We start from the raw sequence: 21,735 nt of genomic DNA, 5'->3' as shown, positions 1-21,735 counted from the left end.
ATGCTCCTGGCAAGAACTATAGCCACCTAGGGGGATCATTTCCGCAGAGTCGAATAAAAATGTTAAGCAAAGCGCTCCTACTGGAAGCGGACACGGAGGTGTACTATAGTATTTATGAAACCATGTCAACCGTGTGCGTTGAAGTGGAGGACGTGCATCGTGTTCAGCACCATGGTGAGCGCCTTTCTTCAAACGCAAATCATCACGTGTCTTCTCTTTGGGATTACTGCGAATTAGCTATATACACTGCTCAAAAAAATAAAGGGAACACTTAAACAACACAATGTAACGCCAAGTCAATCACACTTCTGTGAAATCAAACTGTCCACTTAGGAAGCAACACTGATTGACAATAAATTTCACATGCTGCTGTGCAAATGGAATAGACAACAGGTGGAAATTATAGGCAATTAGCAAGACACCCCCAATAAAGGAGTGGTTCTGCAGGTGGTGACCACAGACCACTTCTCAGTTCCTATGCTTCCTGGCTGATGTTTTGGTCACTTTTGAATGCTGGCGGTGCTTTCACTCTAGTGGTAGCATGAGACAGAGTCTACAACCCACACAAGTGGCTCAGGTAGTGCAGCTCATCCAGGATGGCACATCAATGCGAGCTGTGGCAAGAAGGTTTGCTGTGTCTGTCAGCGTAGTGTCCAGAGCATGGAGGCGCTACCAGGAGACAGGCCAGTACATCAGAAGTGGAGGAGGCCGTAGGAGGGCAACAACCCAGCAGCAGGACCGCTACCTCCGCCTTTGTGCAAGGAGGAGCAGGAGGAGCACTGCCAGAGCCCTGAAAAATGACCTCCAGCAGGCCACAAATGTGCATGTATCTGCTCAATCGGTCAGAAACAGACTCCATGAGGGTGGTATGAGGGCCCGACGTCCACAGGTGGGGGTTGTGCTTACAGCCCAACACCGTGCAGGACGTTTGGCATTTGCCAGAGAACACTAAGATTGGCAAATTCGCCACTGGCGCCCTGTGCTCTTCACATATGAAAGCAGGTTCACACTGAGCACATGTGACAGACGTGACAAAGTCTGGAGACGCCGTGGAGAACGTTCTGCTGACTGCAACATCCTCCAGCATGACCGGTTTGGCGGTGGGTCAGTCATGGTGTGGGGTGGCATTTTTTGGGGGGGCCGCACAGCCCTCCATTTGCTCGCCAGAGTTAGCCTGACTGCCATTAGGTACTGAGATGAGATCCTCAGACCCCTTGGGAGACCATATGCTGGTGCGGTTGGCCCTGGGTTCCTCCTAATGCAAGACAATGCTAGACCTCATGTGGTGGAGTGTGTCAGCAGTTCCTGCAAAAGGCATTGATGCTATGGACTGGCCCGCCCGTTCCCCAGACCTGAATCCAATTGAGCACATCTGGGACATCATGTCTCGCTCCATCCACCAACGCCACGTTGCACCACAGACTGTCCAGGAGTTGGCGGATGCTTTAGTCCAGGTCTGGGAGGAGATCCCTCAGGAGACCATCCGCCACCTCATCAGGAGCATGCCCAGACATTGTAGGGAGGTCATACAGGCACGTGGAGGCCACACACACTACTGAGCCTCATTTTGACTTGTTTTAAGGACATTACATCAAAGTTGGATCAGCCTGTAGTGTGGTTTTCCACTTTAATTTTGAGTGTGACTCCAAATCCAGACCTCCATGGGTTGATAAATTTGATTTCCATTGATAATTTGTGTGATTTTGTTGTCAGCACATTCAACTATGTAAAGAAAAAAGTTTTTAATAAGAATATTTCATTCATTCAGATCTAGGATGTGTTATTTTAGTGTTCCCTTTATTTTTTTGAGCAGTGTACTTTTGAGAGATGGATGAGGCATATTGAGTCATATCCTAAACCTGCTTTTAAACTAGTAATTGTGACCAAAATAATATATTGTATGTCAATAACTAATTTCACACGTGAACACACACAACCCCTTTAATGATTATTGATACTATCCAGCCTCTCAGAGCCTTGGAAACATGTTAAAATAATCACATAAAGCACTGATATTACTCACTAGCAGAATACATTCTGCTATTTGAAAACAATCAACTAGTCAAAAACAAAATACCCCAAAAAAGCAAGACTGGACAAGATTGGATTTTTTTTATTTGTTTGTTTTTTGTTATTGTGCCACCAGTCAACCTGTTGCCATGTTTTACCAGAGGCGTTCTGTGATTGGCCAGCAGTCCCCTCTTCAGTCCAGCACTGTCATGCCTCAGTCAGGCAGCCAGTGCCACTGTCATCATCAGAGTGAGTCATGAGTGGGCTGTGGACGGAAGCGTGGACAGAAGTGACATTGAATGTAATGTGTCCAAAACAAATAATACAAGAAGTGGTTCTCAATAGTTTGACAGAGGAGTTGATATTGAATGGATGGACAAATATATATTTCTCAAAGACTAAAATATGAATAACCTATTCCATTTACACTAAACGGTGCTCTGCTATTCTTTCTGTTAAATGGAAGCATCACTGAAGCAAGTGTGCAAGGGAAACAAGGTCACTTGTAAACTCAGTGGCAGAGACTGAAAAAAAAGAAGAAGAAAAGTAGGAGTTTCAGCCAGTCTAGTTTTAAAACATTACAATTAAAAACAAAGGTATAGGGTAGGGTTTCAGAATTGTCTAAAAGTGAAATAAGTGCACGTCTTGAAGCTATTCTCCCATTATAAACATTTCATATTAACAAAGTAAAGGCAGCTTCGATTTTTTAACCAGACCATGAAATAGTCATGTTGACCCCTCTTGGATGGGAGTTTCATTGTTGTAGAAATGCTTATGGACAACCAGTAACATTAAAGTGGTAGGTAGATGACAGAAGAGTCTTCACTTTGTTGGCATACAGAGCATAGACCACATGGACAGTACTGCACTGCATATACACTGATACAGAAGAGGCAGCTAGCCCAGAACCATGTACTTAGAGAGTTGGGCCAATGAAGTTTCTGCATTATGATGTATTTGCATGACTGTCTAGTATTAGAACAATATTCAATATTCTAAAAGTTTGCCTAACTCTAAATATATGGCTCTAGCTAGGCCTATATACCATAACTATGACTAGACCCATTGAGAAGCGATGTAGTCCACTGTGAAAATGATGATGCCACACTGGAGAGCCAGGCCACTGTAGCCTAGAATATTACCTACATCAGTTAGGCACTTCCTCTGACACACAAAACCCCCCCGGTGGCTTTGCTTTGCAGTGATCATGGACAACAAAGACATTTCACATCTCAATGTTCAAGAAACAAACAAAACAAACATTTAAAAACATATGTCACAGTAAACAGAACTCATGGGGAAGAGGACTCTCTCCCAACTTTAACTTGTCTCCCAGCTGGTAACTCAGAACATTATTATTGTTCCTTCTCCAGGTGAGCTAGCTGAGTCAGATATGTGAGTGACGCCGCAACGTTCTAGCAGCACTTTTATACAAAAGACATGTAAGTAATTGAAGAGGATGCCATGTCACCATTGTGACGACCTCCACCTTGACCTTTTAAGCTCCTAATCCTCCTCGTTGTCATTCTCCAACTACTGATCGACCCTGTCCTGTGCAACCTTAGTCTAACAGTAAAGTGCACTTCCCCAATCTGCTGCTGCTGTTCTGATAATAATGCTTGAAAATAAGCAAAGATATTAGTCCAGAGGACCCACTGCCCTCTGACAACAACACAGCATTTAGCCACTGTCAAAATGTTGGCCACTGCTTTAAATTCCTTAAAGCAGAAGAAAACTGTGCATTGAACAGAGTTCAAACATATGCGGGTGGGGTTCTGCTCTTTCCAAGTTCTATCCAGACAGACCCTGAATGAAGACTTATGCAGACAGATAACATAACACAAATTGTCCATGTAACGAGCAATGAAGTTCGAACACAAAAAAAACTTTGTCTTGCAGTCTTCGTGTGCAAATTTCCAGCACGCATCTCCTCTGAAAAGGGCATGTAGCCTCTAAACTGAGAGCATAGCCACTCCTCAGCGTATGTAGGGAGAAGCCGTGTCTATTTATGTGCCTTATGAGTTAGCCTTAGAGACCAGACCCCACTCTCCCCTCAGGACTCACATATCCTCCCCTCTTCTCAGGGCTCACACATCCTTCTCTCTCTACTCAGGGCTCACATATAATCCCCTCTCCCTCTACTGTAGTCCAGCATGCCTCCTGTCCGGGGGGCTACCTGATCCGGCCGTCACCTTTGACAGGGCCAAGTTCTGACTTAGGGTCTGGGGCGAGGGAGCTCCAGGTGGACTTGGTACAGGGGCCAAGGGAAGGGCAGGGGCCCGGGGAGGGCAGGGTGGAGCACAGGTCCCCGGTCACCCAGAAGGCCCCCACTGTGCGGTCCACCCAGGCTTCCAGGGGCTTGCCCACCAGCTGGGCCCTCTGCTGGGCCTCCTGCAGGGCGGGCTCCTGTGGGGGCAGCTTCAGAACAGATCTCAGCTGCTGGAAGCCCTGCTCCAGGTACAGGTTGCCTGGTGGCCCCGCGTGCAGCCAGCTGTCCTCCTCTGGATCAGGTAGAGTGGCAGAGAGAGGAGGAAAGGGAAGGAGAGAGGACTAGGGATCAGTTCGCAACATCCTCATCTGATACATAAATACATACTGATAGTCTTCCAGTGACTTGAATACAGAGGCTGAATGGCCACACTGAATCAAACAGAACACCAAAAGGGGCAAACTACCCTGAACTACACTCCCCTTGGAACCACTCCACTTCCTGGTAAAAAGTAATGAACTACCAGACCTTCAAACCACCAGGCTCACCTTGGCGTAGTGGCTCTCGTCCTTTGAAGGCCAGGGGCATGACGAGGAAGCGAGCCTCAGCCACACGCTCCCACAGCCTCAGCACCCTGACTGTCCAGGCCCCGGGGCGGAGCGGCCGCTGCAGCGGGGGCTTGTACTGTGTGTACTCTGCGTCCACATCCACACTGATGTCATAAGACGCCGCCACCGTCTGGGCGGGGTCGATCCACACAATGGTGGCAGTGAGGTTGGGCCCCCGAACCCACTTCTGTACCGCCACCGGCTCGTCCAGCGGCCCGATCACACCACCGAAGTTCCGGAATATTCTCTCCTTGGGGTCCCACTCTGTGCCCACCTGAGGGGGAAACATAAGCACAGACATTTCACATCAATGTAGCAGGGCAGTCATGTATCCTGGTTGTCCTATTGGTATTCTAACTTGCTGCTTTGTATCCAACATCTAGTCTACAGTATGTACTGGTATTTCATCATCAAACTAGCTCCACAAACTTGTTCACCCGTAGTCTCAGCCCTTGTCATACACCACTATCTAAACTGCAACAGCCCTGACTGTACACAATACCCATAGAAATACAGATAGATATATGCATCTCAGGTCCCACCCACCTCCAGGTTCTTGAGCCTCTCAAACTCCCGGAGGTTGTTCTCCAGCTGCATGGTGGCCTGAGGCACGGCCCACACCTCCACCGTTTCCCTGACCCTTGACCCCACCTTCTGCACCTCCTGACGGACCAAGTAGCCCTGGAAACGCTCGTCGTAGAAATACAGGTGCACCGACACCGGGTAGCCTATTGGCTCATACCTGCACAAAAGGAGGAAGAGATTTGAATAGACAATATGAGATGGTCAAATAAATTGAGATATATTTTTTGTGTGTTCATCAATACCGTAATTTCTAGACTATAAGCCACTACTTTTTTCCCAAGGTTTGAACCTCCCGGTTTATACTATGACGGGGCTAATTTATGGATTTTTCCCGCTTTCACAAGATTCATGCCGCCAAAAAACTGAGCACCGTCACATTATGTGATGTAAATTGAGCGTGCTCAAACCTCCCATCATTCTGATTACGGTAGTCATTTTGTCACCCTCATCATGGCAAAGACACAGAGAAATGCATATGATGCAGCTTTCAAGTTGGAGGCGATCGATCTGGCTGTTGGAAAAGGAAATAGAGCTGCTGCACGGGAGCTTGGCCTTAATGAGTCGATGATAAGACGTTGGAAACAGCAGCGTGAGGAACTGACTCAGTGCAAAAAGACAACTAAATCTTTCAGAGGGAAGAAGCGCAGATGGCCCGAACTAGAAAATGAGCTTGAAGACTGGGTCAACACACAGAGAGCAGACGGCCGAGGTGTTTCAACTGTGCAGATCCGACTGAAAGCCAAAACAATCGCCACCGCAATGAAGTTAGAGGATTTTAGAGGTGGACCATCGTGGTGTCTAAGATTTATGAGACGTAAAGGCCTGTCCATCAGGGTACGGACGAGTCTGTGTCAGCAGCTCAATCCCGACTACGAGGAAAAATAGCTGAGCAAGATAGCGGAGCATTCCATCGGCCCGCACGACATCATAAATATGGATGAGGTTCCTCTGACATTCTGAGGCTATTCAACTCCGACACCGAAGGAGATGACTTCAGTGGTTTCAGTGCACAGGAGGAGGAAGATAGTGACCAATGACTTTCTTGGTAGGCTACTGTTTACTGCTATTTTTTTTTTTTTTTTTTTTTTTGTTACAAGCCGTGTTTAGAGCTACTAGTTCCCCTTTGGGAACTCACCCCACCCCCCCTGAGCTGTAATGTGGCGCAGGGAACGCAAGAAATAATCCTAAAAATATTTAACCTCCACAGAATCGCTTGAAAAATGGCTCAAATGAAAGATAAAGAAGTTATTTATCTACCCAGCAAGTCAGATTTCTAAAATGTTTTACGGCGAAAACATAGCACATATTTATGTCCAACCACCACTGCATACATACCTCATTAGCTTAGCCAAGTAGGAAAAAATATGCAATCAACAAACGCAGGATTAAAAGAAAAATAATTTCACTAACCTTTTGAAATCTTCATCAGATGACAGTAATATAACATGTTACACAGTACATTCATTTTTTTTTTCAATAATATGCAATATATATCCATAAATCTCTGTTTACAATTATGCATCGTTCAAAAAATGCTACTGCAATGTCAGGAGAAATAAATAGCTCCGGCAGATAACGTCAGCTAACAAGGAATACACATCATAAACTTTGACTAAATATGCATGTTTTACATATGTATGGCAAGATAAACTTCTTCTAAATGCAATTGCTATGTTACAATTATTTTTAACGTTACATTTGGCGTTTACTAGGCTATAATAGAGAGTCGGCGCTCTCATTTAGCATACTGACTCCTCTATCATGGAGTCGACAGAAACCCAAAATGAAGACGTAAATATTCCCTTACCATGGCTGTTCTTGCTTCAGAAGACGTGGAAGGGTTAATACTCACCAAGTTAGCGTTCAGTTTTCAAGTCTGTGTCTTTCCGTTCTCAAACTAGACACTTTTCGGTCGAAATGTATGCAAATTTCAAGTGGATGCGCACCAAAACGTCGAAAGTATACATTATATTTCGAGTAAACTTGTCAAACTATGTTTATAATTAAGCCTTAGCATGTTATAAAGGTCTACAGCAATCGTGAGGGCGAACAGATAAGCACACGTTGTTCAGTCCGTCCTGAGAGAAAGAGAGAGAAATTTCCCAGCTCCCATTGGTGAAACTTTTTTTTTGCGTCACCGGGACGTTTGGGCACGCTGAACGTCTCGTGAGCGCGCGATTCTCACAGTTACACGCCTCATCGAAAGCAGGCTTCACGCTGAAGACGTAGAAACTGTTTCCATGGTTATAGCTGTTTGGGAAGTGTGTATACGATGACGTCAAAGTGATGGCAACTTTTCCCATTACAAGAGAGACTTTGGGAGAATGCATGCCCTGAGACTTCTGCTTTAGCTAGAGACAAAATTTAAACGGTTTTATAAGCTTTAGAGTGTTTCCTATTCGATAATAATTTTTATATGCATATATTAGCAACTTTTGACAAAAATTTATCATGGTTTATATGGGTGCCGAATTCCTCCAGAAGGGGCAGTATTCAGGCCTGGCCCTAAGAGGTTTTAAAAGCCTATTTATTTTTGTAACAAGCCGTGTTGTTTAAAAGCCCATTTATTTTTGTAACAAGCCGTGTTTCGTTTAAAAGCCCATTTATTTTTGTAACAAGCCGTGTTTCGTTTAAAAGCCCATTTATTTTTTTAACAAGCAGTGTTTCGTTTAAAAGCCCATTTATTTTTTTAACAAGCCGTGTTTCGTTTAAAAGCCCATTTATTTTTGTAACAAGCCGTGTTTCGTTTAAAAGCCTATTTATTTTTGTAACAAGCCGTGTTTCGTTTAAAAGCCCATTTATTTTTGTAACAAGCCGTGTTGTTTAAAAGCCTATTTATTTTTGTAACAAGCCGTGTTTAGTTTAAAAGCCTATTTATTTTTGTAACAAGCCGTGTTTCGTTTAAAAGCCTATTTATTTTTGTAACAAGCCGTGTTTCGTTTAAAAGCCCATTTATTTTTGTAACGAGCCGTGTTTCGTTTAAAAGCCTATTTATTTTTGTAACGAGCCGTGTTTCGTTTAAAAGCCTATTTATTTTTGTTTACAAGCCATGTTTCGTTTAAAAGCCTATTTATTTTTGTTACAAGCCATGTTTAGTTTAAAAGCCTATTTATTTTTGTTACAAGCCGTGTTTCGTTTAAAGGCTGTGTAAAGTTAATTTGTTTCAATGTACCGGTAGGCACCTGCGGCTTATAGACATGTGTGGTTTAGTTATGTACAAAATACATAAAAAAAAAAAAATGCAGTGGGTGCGGCTTATATTCAGGTGCGCTTAATAGTCCAGAAATTACGGTAATTAAACCCAGACTTAAGTTGTCCTTCTTTTGAAGAAATCAATCTATTGAGTCTCAACTAGTCTAAGTAATAGTGAAATCTTCCAGTCTGAATCTACCATTTGGAAGAATTGTAGTATTCAGGGCAGGGCCTCACCTGCAGGTCTCCAGGCTGGTCTGGCTGCTCTCCAGGCTCCTGAGGCCCAGGCGGAAGAAGGAAGAGTAGGCCGTGAGGGCCACGTCACTGAGGGAGCCCACCCCGTCCACCAGCTCAAACAGGCTCTCCCAGTAGGCCTTGATGGCCACTGTCCCTGGGGCGTAGTGTCCATACAGGTGGGTGTCCAGGATGTGTATAGCCTCTTGGTTCACCGTGGACTCAAACTTTCGGGCAAAGAACGTGGGCCGGGTCAGTTGCTGTGGGGGAATGAACACATGAGAATCAAGGTTAAATACTACACTTGTTGGCTAAGGAGGGGTGCAGCAGTTAAGGACACTCAATTTGAACTCTCATGATAGGTACAACAGTGCCCTCTGCTGGCTGGCTGACCTGTATCCTGACAAGGTCCTGTGGTTTGAAGTCGTTGGGAGAGCAGCCGCACCAGTCCACTATGTGTTTGTACTGGCACTTACAGCCCAGCTTCCTGTTCCAGTTGGTAACACGCAGGTTGTTGTCCACCAGAGAGTCACACATGGGACTGTTTCCCAGCACTGTGTGGAAGAAGGACTGGAACAAAGAGGGATTATATTCATATTTCAAACACCGGGATGTGACATTACTGGAAATAGAATTGCAACATTTCACCATCTCCACAGGGATTCCTGAACAATGAAGACATGTTTCAAAACATAAAATCAATACTTTTGACTCTAGTGTACAACATTCAATATTAAGATATGACCTCAACCAACCCACTTTAACTGGCAGCTAAACTCTCTGTGACCCCCTCTTCAGTCTAGCACCTCTACTGCCCAGAGAGGCTGTGACTTAAGCAGTCACAGTGTCATCTTCACCATTGTCATTTTCCCTGTCCATTACCTCAGCGGGGAGCAGGGCGTAGGTGTAGAACTGTTTCAGGCCCGCCACCAGCTCATCCTGGGAGTTGATGACATACTCTACGAAGCGCCTGGTGAGGGAGAACCAGTCAGAGCCCCCAGACACCTCCAGGCCCTCTGGGATGGTCCGCTCACCCAGCCGCCACATGTGGTTGTCACACTCATGGAACAGCCGGTCCAGACCCTGCTTCTTTATGAACCTGGAGGTCGTAGGCAGTGTTTGTTTCATCAACAATAACTATGACAGCAGATATACTATTTTTCATTCTTATCGGTTTTGTCCAATCATAAATATGCATGCCTTTGCACAATATAGTGCAATATTCTCATTGGTCTTTCAGTTGCGCATTCTGATTGAGCTGATCTGCTTGGCTCTCCCACACACACAGCTACCAGGCGGCCACGTCAGTCTAGAGTTTTATTTCATAACTAAAACTAGGAAGGATGAAATTACTCAAATTGGTCATTTTAGTAATAGTTAAAGCTATTTTAGTCAAAAGACAATCTAAAATAGCTGCCAAAATTAACATAGCACAGGGAAGGACAGTGATTAAGAGTTATTTATCTAACCTCTAGTTTACAAGGCAAGTTCATTGACAACCAGTTGCCTTGTTGCCCAACTTCCGCAATAATAACTGATCTTAAATAGTTTGTCAGAGAGCTGTCCTTGACTATATGGGAAATAAACATCAAACAGAAGCTTTACATCATAATCATCATTCCTTTCATTTTCCCTTCCAACATCTTAGTCCTGTCCTCCAATATGAAAGCTTAACCATTACATCATACTGAGTGAAACTAAGCTCGATGAGAAGAGCAGTGGAGGAAAATCTCATCCGATGTGAGCCGTGTCAGACACTAACAGTGAGAGCCAAGTGTGTCAGACAGACTGACGAGGCTGTGAGTCAGAGGTTTCCTAACTAAGCTCCCTACCTCGCGTTCTCCCGCCCATGTGACTTGAGGAAGTTCTGGTCTCTGTGCTGTGACAGAAAAGCCACCAGTTCATCGTTGGTCCTGCCGGAAGGCGATAGGCCGGGGAGAAGACAGAAAGGAGTGAAGGAAAGAAGAGAGGATTAGGTTGGGAATAAAACGCTGACTGGAGCATGGCGCAAGGAGCAGAGAAGGGGGGACGATGACTTTCCATGGGTGGAATTAGCCACTGCCGGCAGGATTTGGGAGGCAGCGGCGGCTCCTCTGTGTGCATTTATTCCCCCCTTTAAACCCTGGGATGGTTCAGGAGGATTGGTCACTGCTCTGGAAGCAGCTCAGAAGGGCCTCAGAAATCCACCCCAGAACTGATTGACAAGAAAGAGGCGATTTAGCAGTCTGTCTCTGTGCATCAGTGACCAAAACAGTCCATGACAGCATGGGCTTTCATCTAGAAGGAACCGTGGCTCTTCTTTATCTTGTAGCTATAGGAGTCAGTCACTGCAGGTCAACGGAATAATTGAATCAAAAATCGCAGAGTGAGTGAAACCAAAAAGCTCCAGCACAGATGAAAAACTACAAATCCAGAGCATGTTTCTTCTAAAACAGACAGTTGTGTGGTAGGAGGAATACAGTCTTCATTACACACATGTCAATTAACTATCATAAACATTAAAAATAGTTTCAAAGCCATAAGACAGTGGTGTTGTGGTCACTGACCTGGTGGGGAAGTCAGTGGCACTGAGGTTGATGAAGAAGTCCCAATTCCAGTCCAGCATGGAGAGCAGGTCCTGCATGCTGTGCAGGTAGGCCTTCAGCAGGCTGGCACCGCCCCAGATGGTCACCATGCGCCAGGGCGTGGCACGCACATTGGGGTACTGCTGGGCAATCTGCTGCACCTCCCGATGCAGGTAGTTGGAACGCTGGGGGGGGGGGGGGGTTAGGAGACAGAACGTTTACAATCGCAGTAATAATCTGATATTAAGCTGATTATGGAAGTTGGCTGATTATGCATTAGTCACGTAAACACCGTACTTATCGGCATAAGGTCAAAATCAAAGTAAGCGTACGCCAATTAAAACACCTGGTTTTCTGATCAATCTTTCAAATTATTAGAACATGTAAACACCTTAAGGTAACAATCTGCCTACTGCCATAATCAGTTTCATATTGAAATATTAGTGTACATGTAAACATACTCATTCAATCAAAAACATGCACGTGCATAGAAATCTCCTGGTATGAAATAGCTTTAGGTTCTTCTGGCAGAAGGACATGAAGAAAGAATAAGAAGAACTCAGCTTAGAGGCTACTTCCAAAACATAAAGAAGAGGATTAATCACTCAGAGGGAAAGATGGATGGGGGGGGGACTGCAGCAGGGTTGGTGACAACAGGCCTGAGAGATCAGATTCTTACATTGAGAAGAGGAGCAGGTAGAAAGTATTGTGACAGCTCCAGGCTAACACAGGGAGAGAGTGGCCTGCTGTGCTGGTACAGAGACAGAGCGAGAGGAGGGCTGCCTGGTGGAAGGACTCCAGAACAGCCTGACTTGCTTTCCATCCTGTCCCATTCCTCAAGGCGCCTGCCTACCCGTCCCAGTGAGAGGAGCGATAAGGTGGTGGGCCTTTAGCGTAGTCTCAACAGTGGGAGCCCATTGACTCCTCACTTATCAGTGCTTTCCCTTCCCTTCTGCAGTGTTAAACTGTTGCTCTGAGCTCTATGGCTCTGCAGCTGTGTAGACAGCCACCTCTTAAAGCTCCCACAATAACCAGACAAACCCCTCTATCCTGTCAAATCCTCCAAACACTTCCTTACTTGAGGGTTATTTTAGACTCTACTACACATGAAAAACAGTGACCTTATCAAGCATGCACGAGTCAGCGACACCCTCCAGGTTAGAGCCCCTGCCAGCATATGAGAACCAGAGAAGCAATTCTACATATCATGGCGTCCTCATAAGCTAACAAGGAACGTGCGGAGTACGATAAAGCATAAGCTTAATCTGACCTCCTCTGTATCTCCTTTGTGTGAAAGTTGCTTGAATTCAACCCTCAACTGAGCCAGCCAAACCAGATCATCCCAATGACAAAATACCATTTCCAGCCATAAGAGACTTTATGGTGCATCTAGAGAAGTTCAAACTAAGTAATGCTTTTTTGTGAAATTATTTTTATTGGATGTTGTTATTCAAGATGAAATCCTTCTTGAAGCCATCACAGTAGTGTGTACGTCTGCCAGTAGTTACCTTGTCCACGTGGATGTAGTAGAAGTGGTCTCGGTGGTATATGGCTTTGATGAGGCGTTTGAGCTGCCTGATGGCCCGGCCGTGGACCACCAGGACGAAGGCCACCCTGACCGGGTTCTCCACCTTGGCCAGGTCATTGTCCAGCTCATCAGCTGTCTGGACCGGGCTGGAAAAACCTGGGAGGACGACACCATTTTTTAAATGTAACCTTTATTTACCTAGGCAAGTCAGTTAAGAACAAATTCTTATTTTTTGCAAATGTAATACTCATGCACAAATTTAGTCTTGGGAGGCACTTCAAGACACAAATGAAAAATATCCCATAGATCATTAAGAGTCTGCAGTGTGTGGTCTGTCTGGATGTGCTGTTAGTCTCTGATCTCTAGAGGAATGGTGGCTAGGTAGGGGTGTGTCTCACCGTGCAGCGGGCAGAACTGAGGCAGTGCCCTTGGCATGAGCTGCCCGGCCTGATGCTGGCACACAATGTTGGCGATCTCCTGCCGGCACTGCCGCGAGCCTGCGCGGTGCAGGGCCGACAGGGCGTCCTTGCCCATGATGTCACACTTGGGCACAAAGTCGCTGCTGGGGGCTTGGGGCGCCCCCTCCACGCTGCCCGGTTCCCCTGGCATGACTGGAGGGGGTAGTCTGGCCACCCCCTCCCCTCCACCCCGGGTATCAGTGAAGTTACGGCTGCTGGAGGGGTCATGGGGGGGAACGCCATCAACTGCTACCCCTTGGCCCAGGGGCACCTTCACCCTGATGGTGTGCTTCCCCCGGCGCTTGGTGCCCCTCCGGAGGGCGCTGGCAGCCGTGGCCCCCGTCCTCTCCAGTCTGCTGTTCCATCGGGCCCCGCTCCTCCCAGACAAGACGTTCTGTCTCTCCCAGGCCACCGCCTCCCTTTTGGGGTCCTGGCTGTTGTGGTCAGGTAGCTTAGACCGCCGCGTTTTCCTCTGGGGGGGGGGGTTAGCACAGAGAAGATTCTCATTATCCTTCTTTCCTGTCAATACACTACACAACATACTGGGACCAATCAAATTATTAGGAATAGTGTTTGAAACGAGGAGATGATTCACCCTCTAAGAACGAACAAAACAACAAGTCGATAACAGAGCAGGAGCACCAGAGGCGAGATGTGTTTACAGTGAGTGTTGTTTCTGCCCTGGGTTATTTTTAGCCTCTGCCTTTTGTTGAAGTAATCAGGAAAAGACAGAGTTCAGAAAAGGTACAACATACAGATGGGTAATGAAGGCAGTGATTCACCGCAGTGACCTCAATAAACCTCAGTCAGACCCTGGGCACAGTACAGAGCACACAGCGCATGCATGGACCATACACATTCAGTCACACCACATGAAATTGGACATATGCTGACATCTACAATGAGAGTCCTTAGACCACTAAGGGGAGTGTGTGTATGTGTGTGTGTGTGACAGACAGAGAAGTCCTCTGACATGTAATTAGTGAGGCTTGTAAATGGGCAACGACAGGCAAGCAGGCAGGCAGGGGGAGCTGGAGGGTTACCACGCTCTGAGCTGCCCAATAAGATCACTGTCGGCCAGGGGCCAAGTGGCCTTATCAGCAGCCACCCCTGCAGTCCCAGGAGCGCTCAGCGCTGCCCACTTCGGCACCGAGCCCTGAGCCCGTGCCGCTTCAACTGTACAGTGCGCAGCAATGGCCCTCCACCATCACTAGGACCCCCTGGGGAGGAGGGGATGTATGTATGTGTGTGTGTTATGGGGGGTGGGCAGGGACACATTCATTCGGAGCAACTCCAGCAAATCACAACACAAAAAAACATTATGACTTCCTTCTCTAAGGGTGTTTCTGGAGGTTAGTAGAGATAAAAAGGGGGGGGGGGGGACTGCTCACCACACTCTTATTGGAATGCAAAAAAATGGGTCCTCCACAAATGGATGCATCGAAAGCATCAAACCCCCAGCTATTTTCACTTCTGGCAGGAAAATATCACAGCTTATTGGAATTGTACAGAAAGGCCCCAAAATATGCACCCGAAGAGGGGATAGAAAAACAGGGAGTGGGTCGTGCGTTTCCTGCCCCTGTCAGACGGCATGACCCTGAGTGGGCCCTCGCCACACGCCGCTGGCACAGACACAGACCAGAGCAGACTGTGGGAACAGAGGCTATGGCCTGGGACAGACAGCACAGGGAGCCAGACCAGTGCCAGTCAGCCAGACCAGTGCCAGTCAGCCAGCCGGTAGCCAATCCAAACAACACAGCTACTGATCGCCCAGTGCACCACAAATGGTGTTCCAGTTTAAAAAAGCATTTGTCGACAATGACATTACAGCCCAGCCACATTGAATGTGTTTTGCGTCATGGCCCCAAAAAAAGAGTTGCGTTTGGAGAGAAAAGTTCATATTTTAAAAGACTGTTACTCTACTGGTGGTTCACTGGTTCAAAACTGCTACCAAATTGTAAGTGGACTTATCTGGGCAACGTTATGTTATATTGAAGAAAAACACAGCGATTTCAATTCAACTTTTCCCTATTTTTCACACTTTTTAATTAACGCCCTCACGACAGAAATGCTTCAACCCAAAGGCGGGTTTTTTTCTTTTCTTTTTTTCGTTCTAATTAGTTGAAGCCATATCACTGCCATCACCACCATGTGAGGAGAGCGGACCAGCACGCCCCAGCAGCTCTTTATGAAGTCACTGACTGGGGACGACTGAACTGAGTGTGCGGTTTTCTTCACTTCTTCTCAAGTCCTTTTCTGTGGGGGCTATAATAGGATGCATGTGGTTGTGTTCACACATGCACAGCAAGCAGCCAGCTTCTGATTAAAGCAGATGTGAGTTACATCAAGGCCACTGAGCAGAGAGCGATTCAGTCCAATCACTCAGCCCTACATAGGCCCCAGCTCTATACTCACTAACTCAAAAAAGGGAGGGCCTTTGCCATTGTGTTAAATAATTTTTTCCCCATTTCAGTCATTTAGCAAACACTCTTATCCAGGGGGACTTACAGTAGTGAGTGCATACATTTTTCATACTGTTCCCCCATGGGAATCGAACCCACAACCATGACGTTTCAAGCACTATGTTCTACCAACAGCCACATGGGAACTGTAAAAATGCCTCCTCCAGCCTCCCAATTACCTCATTTATCACATGATTTACCTAACAAAAAAGTATGTCAGCAGTAGGTATAAGGTTCAAAATGATGTTTCACCATTGGGCGGTGGGGGCGTATACATGTGCCTTTGTTTAGGCTGGCTGACTCAGGACTGAAGTGATAGCAAGAGCTGGATGCATCCTCATGGGGTGAACATGGAGAGTAACATGTTTTAAAGCAATCTACTAGAGGTCACAATGGGAACATCCTGCTCTCAGAGGGATCTCATGTCATGTCACATTTCCTGTTTACACGGTGTCCATCCAAAGGGAAATGCATTCATTGCATCTTGGCTGTTATTGATTCAGACAGATTATGTAATGTCCTACTGGTCCAAGTAATAACACCTTCTTGATTGCGAGAAAGGACGTAACATAGAAACACAATAAGCAGAGAATAGCTAATAGTGGGTTTGCTCCATGAAATAACATAGATTTAAACCATCACCAGTGAAACACAGAGTTCAGACAGTCCCAGATCAAACCTACCCACCCTATGCAGAGTACCTCTTCTGGGGCCCTCCTTAGATGCTCCCTCTCCCTCCAGGTATGCACAGCTCAGTGAGACAGCTCTGTGTGACCACCCGAGCCACGGGCTGTTCACCACGCTACCATCCAGCGCGATGTCAGTACAGGTGCATCAAAGCTGGGACCGAGAGACTGAAAAACAGCTTCTATCTCAAGGCCATCAGACTGTTAAATAGCAATCACTAGCCGGTTACCACCTAGTTATTCAACCCTGCACCTTAGAGGCTGCTGCCCTATATACATAGACATGGAATCACTGGTCACTTTAATAATGGAACACTAGTCACTTTAATAATGTTTACATACCGTTTTACTAATTTCATATGTATATATTGTATTCTACTGTATTTTAGTCAATGCCACTAAGAAATTGCTCATCCTAATATTTATATATTTCTTAATTCCATTCTTTTAGATGTGTATTGCTGTGAATTGTTAGATACTACTGCACTGTTGGAGCTAGGAACACAAGCATTTCACTACACACGCAATAACATCTGCTAAATATGTTTATGTGACCAATAACATTTGATTTGATCAGTCTGGAGGGTTACGCACACACAAGTAACATCATGAAAGGCAGAGCGGGACTTCCGACTCTTTCAGCACACATTCCTGAAGCGGAATCTGTATCAATGCCTCAAATGATAACTAAATGCAAGTTCCCGGGGCTAAATCTGTTGACATCTCACATTGACTTTATTTGAAGAATAAATGGGAGGTTCCAGGCCTCTAGGGTACTGTTCCAGGTGTGCATGTAAGATTGGAGAGCAAAGACTGCCATGGATAAGTATGTTACAGGTCGGTTCAGACGCTCTACTTCAATGTACTTCAGAAAATATAGACCAAATTGGTTAAATGTCAATTACTATGCTTATATCAAGACCAATAAATTGTGAATCAAACTATGGAGTAAATTACTAAGATGACTATGGTATGCAATGGACCCATGAGCCAACTCAAATAACATGGTCCAAGGAAAAGACGAGCCAGATGGAAGCACGACCGCACATTCCATACGCTCGCTCCAACTCGTTTCATGTCATAAATTTACATTATACTGGCTAGTCTTGACACCTACTTTGAATAATCACCGAATCTATTAACCCAGTTGGCAAGCCCGATAATCAACTTCGCCATGTATTTCCGTTCTCTTCATCACTACACGACAGTCGCAGAACCAATCAACATTCATCCAAGGACATGCGAAGTCACAACAGAATGAAATGAGAGCCTAAACAATGCGACCTGTTTTTAAATATTTGCTTGCTAGCTGGTTGGCAGATTACAGTTTACAACACAATGACCTCATACACAAGTTCTTATGAGTACACTCAGGAAACGTCTAACCTGAATTCTGGAGACAGGTTGGCCAAAGAAGTGGTTCACTAGTCTGGTGTGGTTTATCTAGCAAGTTGGTTTAAATGTGCAATTCTAACTATAATAAGCGGAACAAGCTTACTATAAACTAGCTTTGGTTAACTACAGTATCTGTACTGTAGTTAGCTACAGAGTACTAGAAACAGCTAGCTAACGTTTACGTTAGCATAGTACTGTACGCTAGCTTGCTAACTACCGCTACCAGCTTTACAGAGACGAAATCGTATTTTAACCAGCTAAATAAAGTCAAATTAAGCTTTCTTACCTCCGCCTCGCCCTCTTCGAGACTTCTCAGACTCCATACTACTAGCCCTTGAATCAGAAGAATCGTTAACGCGGCGGCAATCGCTAGTTTGTATCGTCGGAGGAGCTTCTGCACTCTGACGCTGGCCACCATTTTTCCAATTCTAGTGTTCATGAGCGTTTGCTAGGGGAGGAGAGAAGCAAATCTGAGCAACGCGCACGCAACGTCATAGACTTACATTTCCTCAGTATAGAAGTTGTAGGCAGGCTACTGATTGCACATTTTGGGGTTAATTCTGAGTTGAAGTCTTATAAAATACGTTTGATTATGGTTTAAAAGCATTGTTGTTTTTTTGTTTTCAATAATGTTATAGGTTTACAGCTAGATAGATCTATAGAAAATGTGTCATTTATATGATGAACATAATCAGAGACCCTGTGTGAAAAAGAACAAATGCAATTAAAGCATATCATAATTAGTAATAACATTGCATTGAATGTATTTAAATGTTAATACAAAATGCTATTTGCGTGTTCCTAATTACATTTAAGGGTGACAAGTGCAGCCCTTTCTACAAACGCTTTGTCAATCCTCTTATGGTGTATTAGATTATGAACTAGCATGATCATTATGGATCCTTTTAAAATTATAATGATAATCAGATTCTATCATTTTGTTATAGCTTGTAGCAGCTCAGTGCCATATCTTTAGCTACAGTGCCTTCGGAAAGTATTCAGAACCCTTGACTTTTTCCACATTTTGTTACATTACAGCCTTATTCTAAAATTGATTAAATAAAACATGTTCCTCAGCAAACTACACACAATACCCCATAATGACGAAGTGAAAACAGGTTTAGACATTTTTGCAAATGTATTAAAAATAAAAAAACAGAAATGCCTTATTACATAAGTATTCAGACCCTTTGCTATGAGACTCGAAATTGAGCTCAGTGCATCCTATTTATATTGATCATCCTTGAGATGTTTCTACAACTCGATTGGAGTCCACTTGTGGTAAATTCAATTGATTGGACGTGATTTGGAAAGGCACACACCTGTCTATATCAAGGTCCCACATTTGACAGTGCATGTCAGAGCAAAAACCAAGCCATGAGGTCGAAGGAATTGTCCGTAGAGCTCCGAGACAGGATTGTGTCGAGGCACAGATCTGGGGAAGGGTACCAAAAACATTCTGCAGCATTGAAGGTCCCCAAGAACACAGTGGCCTCCATCATTCTTAAATGGAAGAAGTTTGGAACCACTAAAACTCTTCCTAGAGCTGGCCGCCCAGCCAAACTGAACATTCGGGGGAGACGGGCCTTGGTCAGGGAGGTAACCAAGAACCCGATGGTCACTCTGACAGAGGTTCAGAGTTCCTCTGTGGAGATGGGAGAACCTTCCAGAAGTACAACCATCTCTGCAGCACTCCACCAATCAGGCCTTTATGGTAGAGTGGCCAGATGGAAGCCACTTCACAGTAAAAAGGCACATGACAGCCCAATCAAAGATTGAACTATTTGGCCTGAATGCCAAGCATCACATCTGAAAGAAACCTGGCACCATGTTTTTCAGCAGCAGGGTGACTAGACAGGATCGAGGCAAAGATGAACAGAGCAAAGTACAGAGATATCCTTAATGAAAACCTACTCCAGCTCAGGACCTCAGACTGTGGGCAAGGGTTCACCTTCCAACAGGACAACGTCCCTAAGCACACAGCCAAGACAACACAGGAGTGGCTTCGGGACAAGTCTCTCAATGTCCTTGAGTGGCCCAGCCAGAGCCCGGACTTGAACCTGATTGAACATCTCTGGAGAGACCTGAAAATAGCTGTGCAGCAACACTCCCCATCCAACCTGACAGAGCTTGAGAGAAGAATGGAAGAAATTCCCCAAATATAGGTGTGCAAAGCTTGTAGCGTCATACCCAAGACGACTCGAGGCTGTAATCGCTGCCAAAGGTACTTCAACAAAGTACTAAGTAAAGGGTCTGAATACTTATGTGAGGATTGACGCTGGAGACGAATAAACAACAGACATGAAACAGAACAGGAACAGCGTCTGGACAGGGGAAATATAACGACATCAATGCTGACACGGGGATCTGACCGAGGAACAAACCGATATGGGAGGGGCAATCAACAAGTTAATGGAGTCCAGGTGAGTCCAATGAGTGCTGATGCGCGTGATGGTGACAGGTGTGCGTAATGATGGACAGCCTGGCGCCCTCTAGCTCCAGAGAGGAGGAGCAGGAGCAGGAGTGACAGTACCCCCCCAGGGGTGCCATCTGGGTGAGCCTGAGGTGCCGGCTTAGGCGTGGGAGCCCGACGAGCCGTCTGAGGCATGGGAGCCCGACAAGCCAGCTGAGGCACCCCCGGTTTCATCGGCGACGGCACCCGGACCCGACGTTGCCAACAAAAACAAGAACTCCCTGATACTTCACATATTGGTGTCAGCAGGTACAGAGGGTGAACATTTAATAAACAACAGACATGAAACAGAACAGGAACAGCGTCTGGACAGGGAGAAATAAAGACATCAATGCTGACATGGGGATCTGACCGAGGAACAAACAGATAGGAGGATCAATCAACAAGGCAATGGAGTCCAATGAGCGCTGATGTGCATAATGATGGTGACAGGTGTGGTAATGATGGGGAGCCTGGGCCTCCCGAGTGGCACAGTGGTCTAAGGCACTGCATCACATGTGCTAGCTGTGGCACTAGAGATCCTGGTTCGAGTCCAGGCTCTGTAGCAGTGTCCGGGTTAGGGGAGGGCTTGGCCGGCAGGGATGTCCCTGTCCCATCGCGCTCTAGCGTGGAGGGCCATGAGCATACACGGTTGCCAAGTCTACAGTGTTTGTTCCTACACATTGGTATGGCTGGCTTCCGGGTTAAGCGGGTATTGTGTCAAGAGCCTCTCCCAAGTCCGTATGGGAGTTGCCGCAATTAGACAAGACTGTAACTTCCAATTGGATAACACGAAAAAGGGGTCAAAGTATTTTTTTTTAATATTACAATTTTTAGAAATAAAATGATAGGCAGCCAGAGAGGAGGAGTGTGAGCAGGCGTGACAACGTATGTAAATGTAATATTTCGTTTTTTTAATTTTTTTTTTATAAATTAGCTAACATTTCTAATAACCTGTTTTTGCTTTGTCATTTTGGGGTATTATGTGTAGATTGATGAGGGGGGAAACTATTTAATATATTTTAGAATAAGGCTGTGGAAAAAGTCAAAGGGGTCTGAATACTTTCCGAAGGAACTGTACATGTAGCAGAGATGCGTTTTGGACTCCACCAACAGGCTGTTCCCTCTCATTGCACACTATCCCATCACAGGCATCTCCAAGGTAAACTGTGACTACAACGCTGGAATGTGATGTCCTCCTGGCTGATTTGGACCCTAATATTGCGATTCCCAACCAAGAGAACTATTTAGGCTTCTTACTTTGTAAACTTTAAGATATTGTAAAGCGTGATGTTGTGTGAACGTAGTCAATAAGTTACATTTAATCAAATACATAAACTATTTGCTTTATT

General features: G+C 45.5%; 1 protein-coding gene across 1 annotated transcript; it reads right to left on the bottom strand.

Annotated features, from left to right (window-relative positions):
- Positions 1 to 2,097: 2,097 nt before the first annotated feature.
- Positions 2,098 to 18,382, bottom strand: LOC115110669 (xylosyltransferase 2-like). Its single transcript, XM_029636498.2, has 11 exons — positions 18,218 to 18,382; positions 13,329 to 13,860; positions 12,911 to 13,086; positions 11,385 to 11,587; positions 10,671 to 10,751; positions 9,721 to 9,937; positions 9,232 to 9,408; positions 8,842 to 9,098; positions 5,374 to 5,569; positions 4,768 to 5,101; positions 2,098 to 4,511 (listed from the first exon to the last, which is right to left on the bottom strand). The coding sequence occupies exons 1-11, from the start codon at positions 18,368 to 18,370 to the stop codon at positions 4,183 to 4,185; spliced, it is 2,655 nt and encodes an 884-aa protein (XP_029492358.2). The 5' UTR covers positions 18,371 to 18,382; the 3' UTR covers positions 2,098 to 4,182.
- Between the last annotated feature and the right edge of the window lie 3,353 nt (positions 18,383 to 21,735).

Source organism: Oncorhynchus nerka, linkage group LG21, assembly GCF_034236695.1.
Source record: "Oncorhynchus nerka isolate Pitt River linkage group LG21, Oner_Uvic_2.0, whole genome shotgun sequence".
NCBI classification, from domain to species: Eukaryota; Metazoa; Chordata; class Actinopteri; order Salmoniformes; family Salmonidae; genus Oncorhynchus; species Oncorhynchus nerka.
The sequence above is the reverse complement of the archived record's forward strand: the minus strand, read 5'-3'. Positions and strand labels throughout refer to the sequence as shown.

Excerpts from the sequence above, each read along its gene's own strand:
- LOC115110669 (XM_029636498.2), bottom strand. The coding sequence starts at position 18,370 with ATGAACACTAGAATTGGAAAAATGGTGGCCAGCGTCAGAGTGCAGAAG. Across the intron at positions 9,938-10,670 it reads CATGGGCGGGAGAACGCGAG|GTTCATAAAGAAGCAGGGTC; the intron begins GTAGGGAGCTTA and ends TACGACCTCCAG. Across the intron at positions 4,512-4,767 it reads ACGAGAGCCACTACGCCAAG|AGGAGGACAGCTGGCTGCAC; the intron begins GTGAGCCTGGTG and ends TACCTGATCCAG.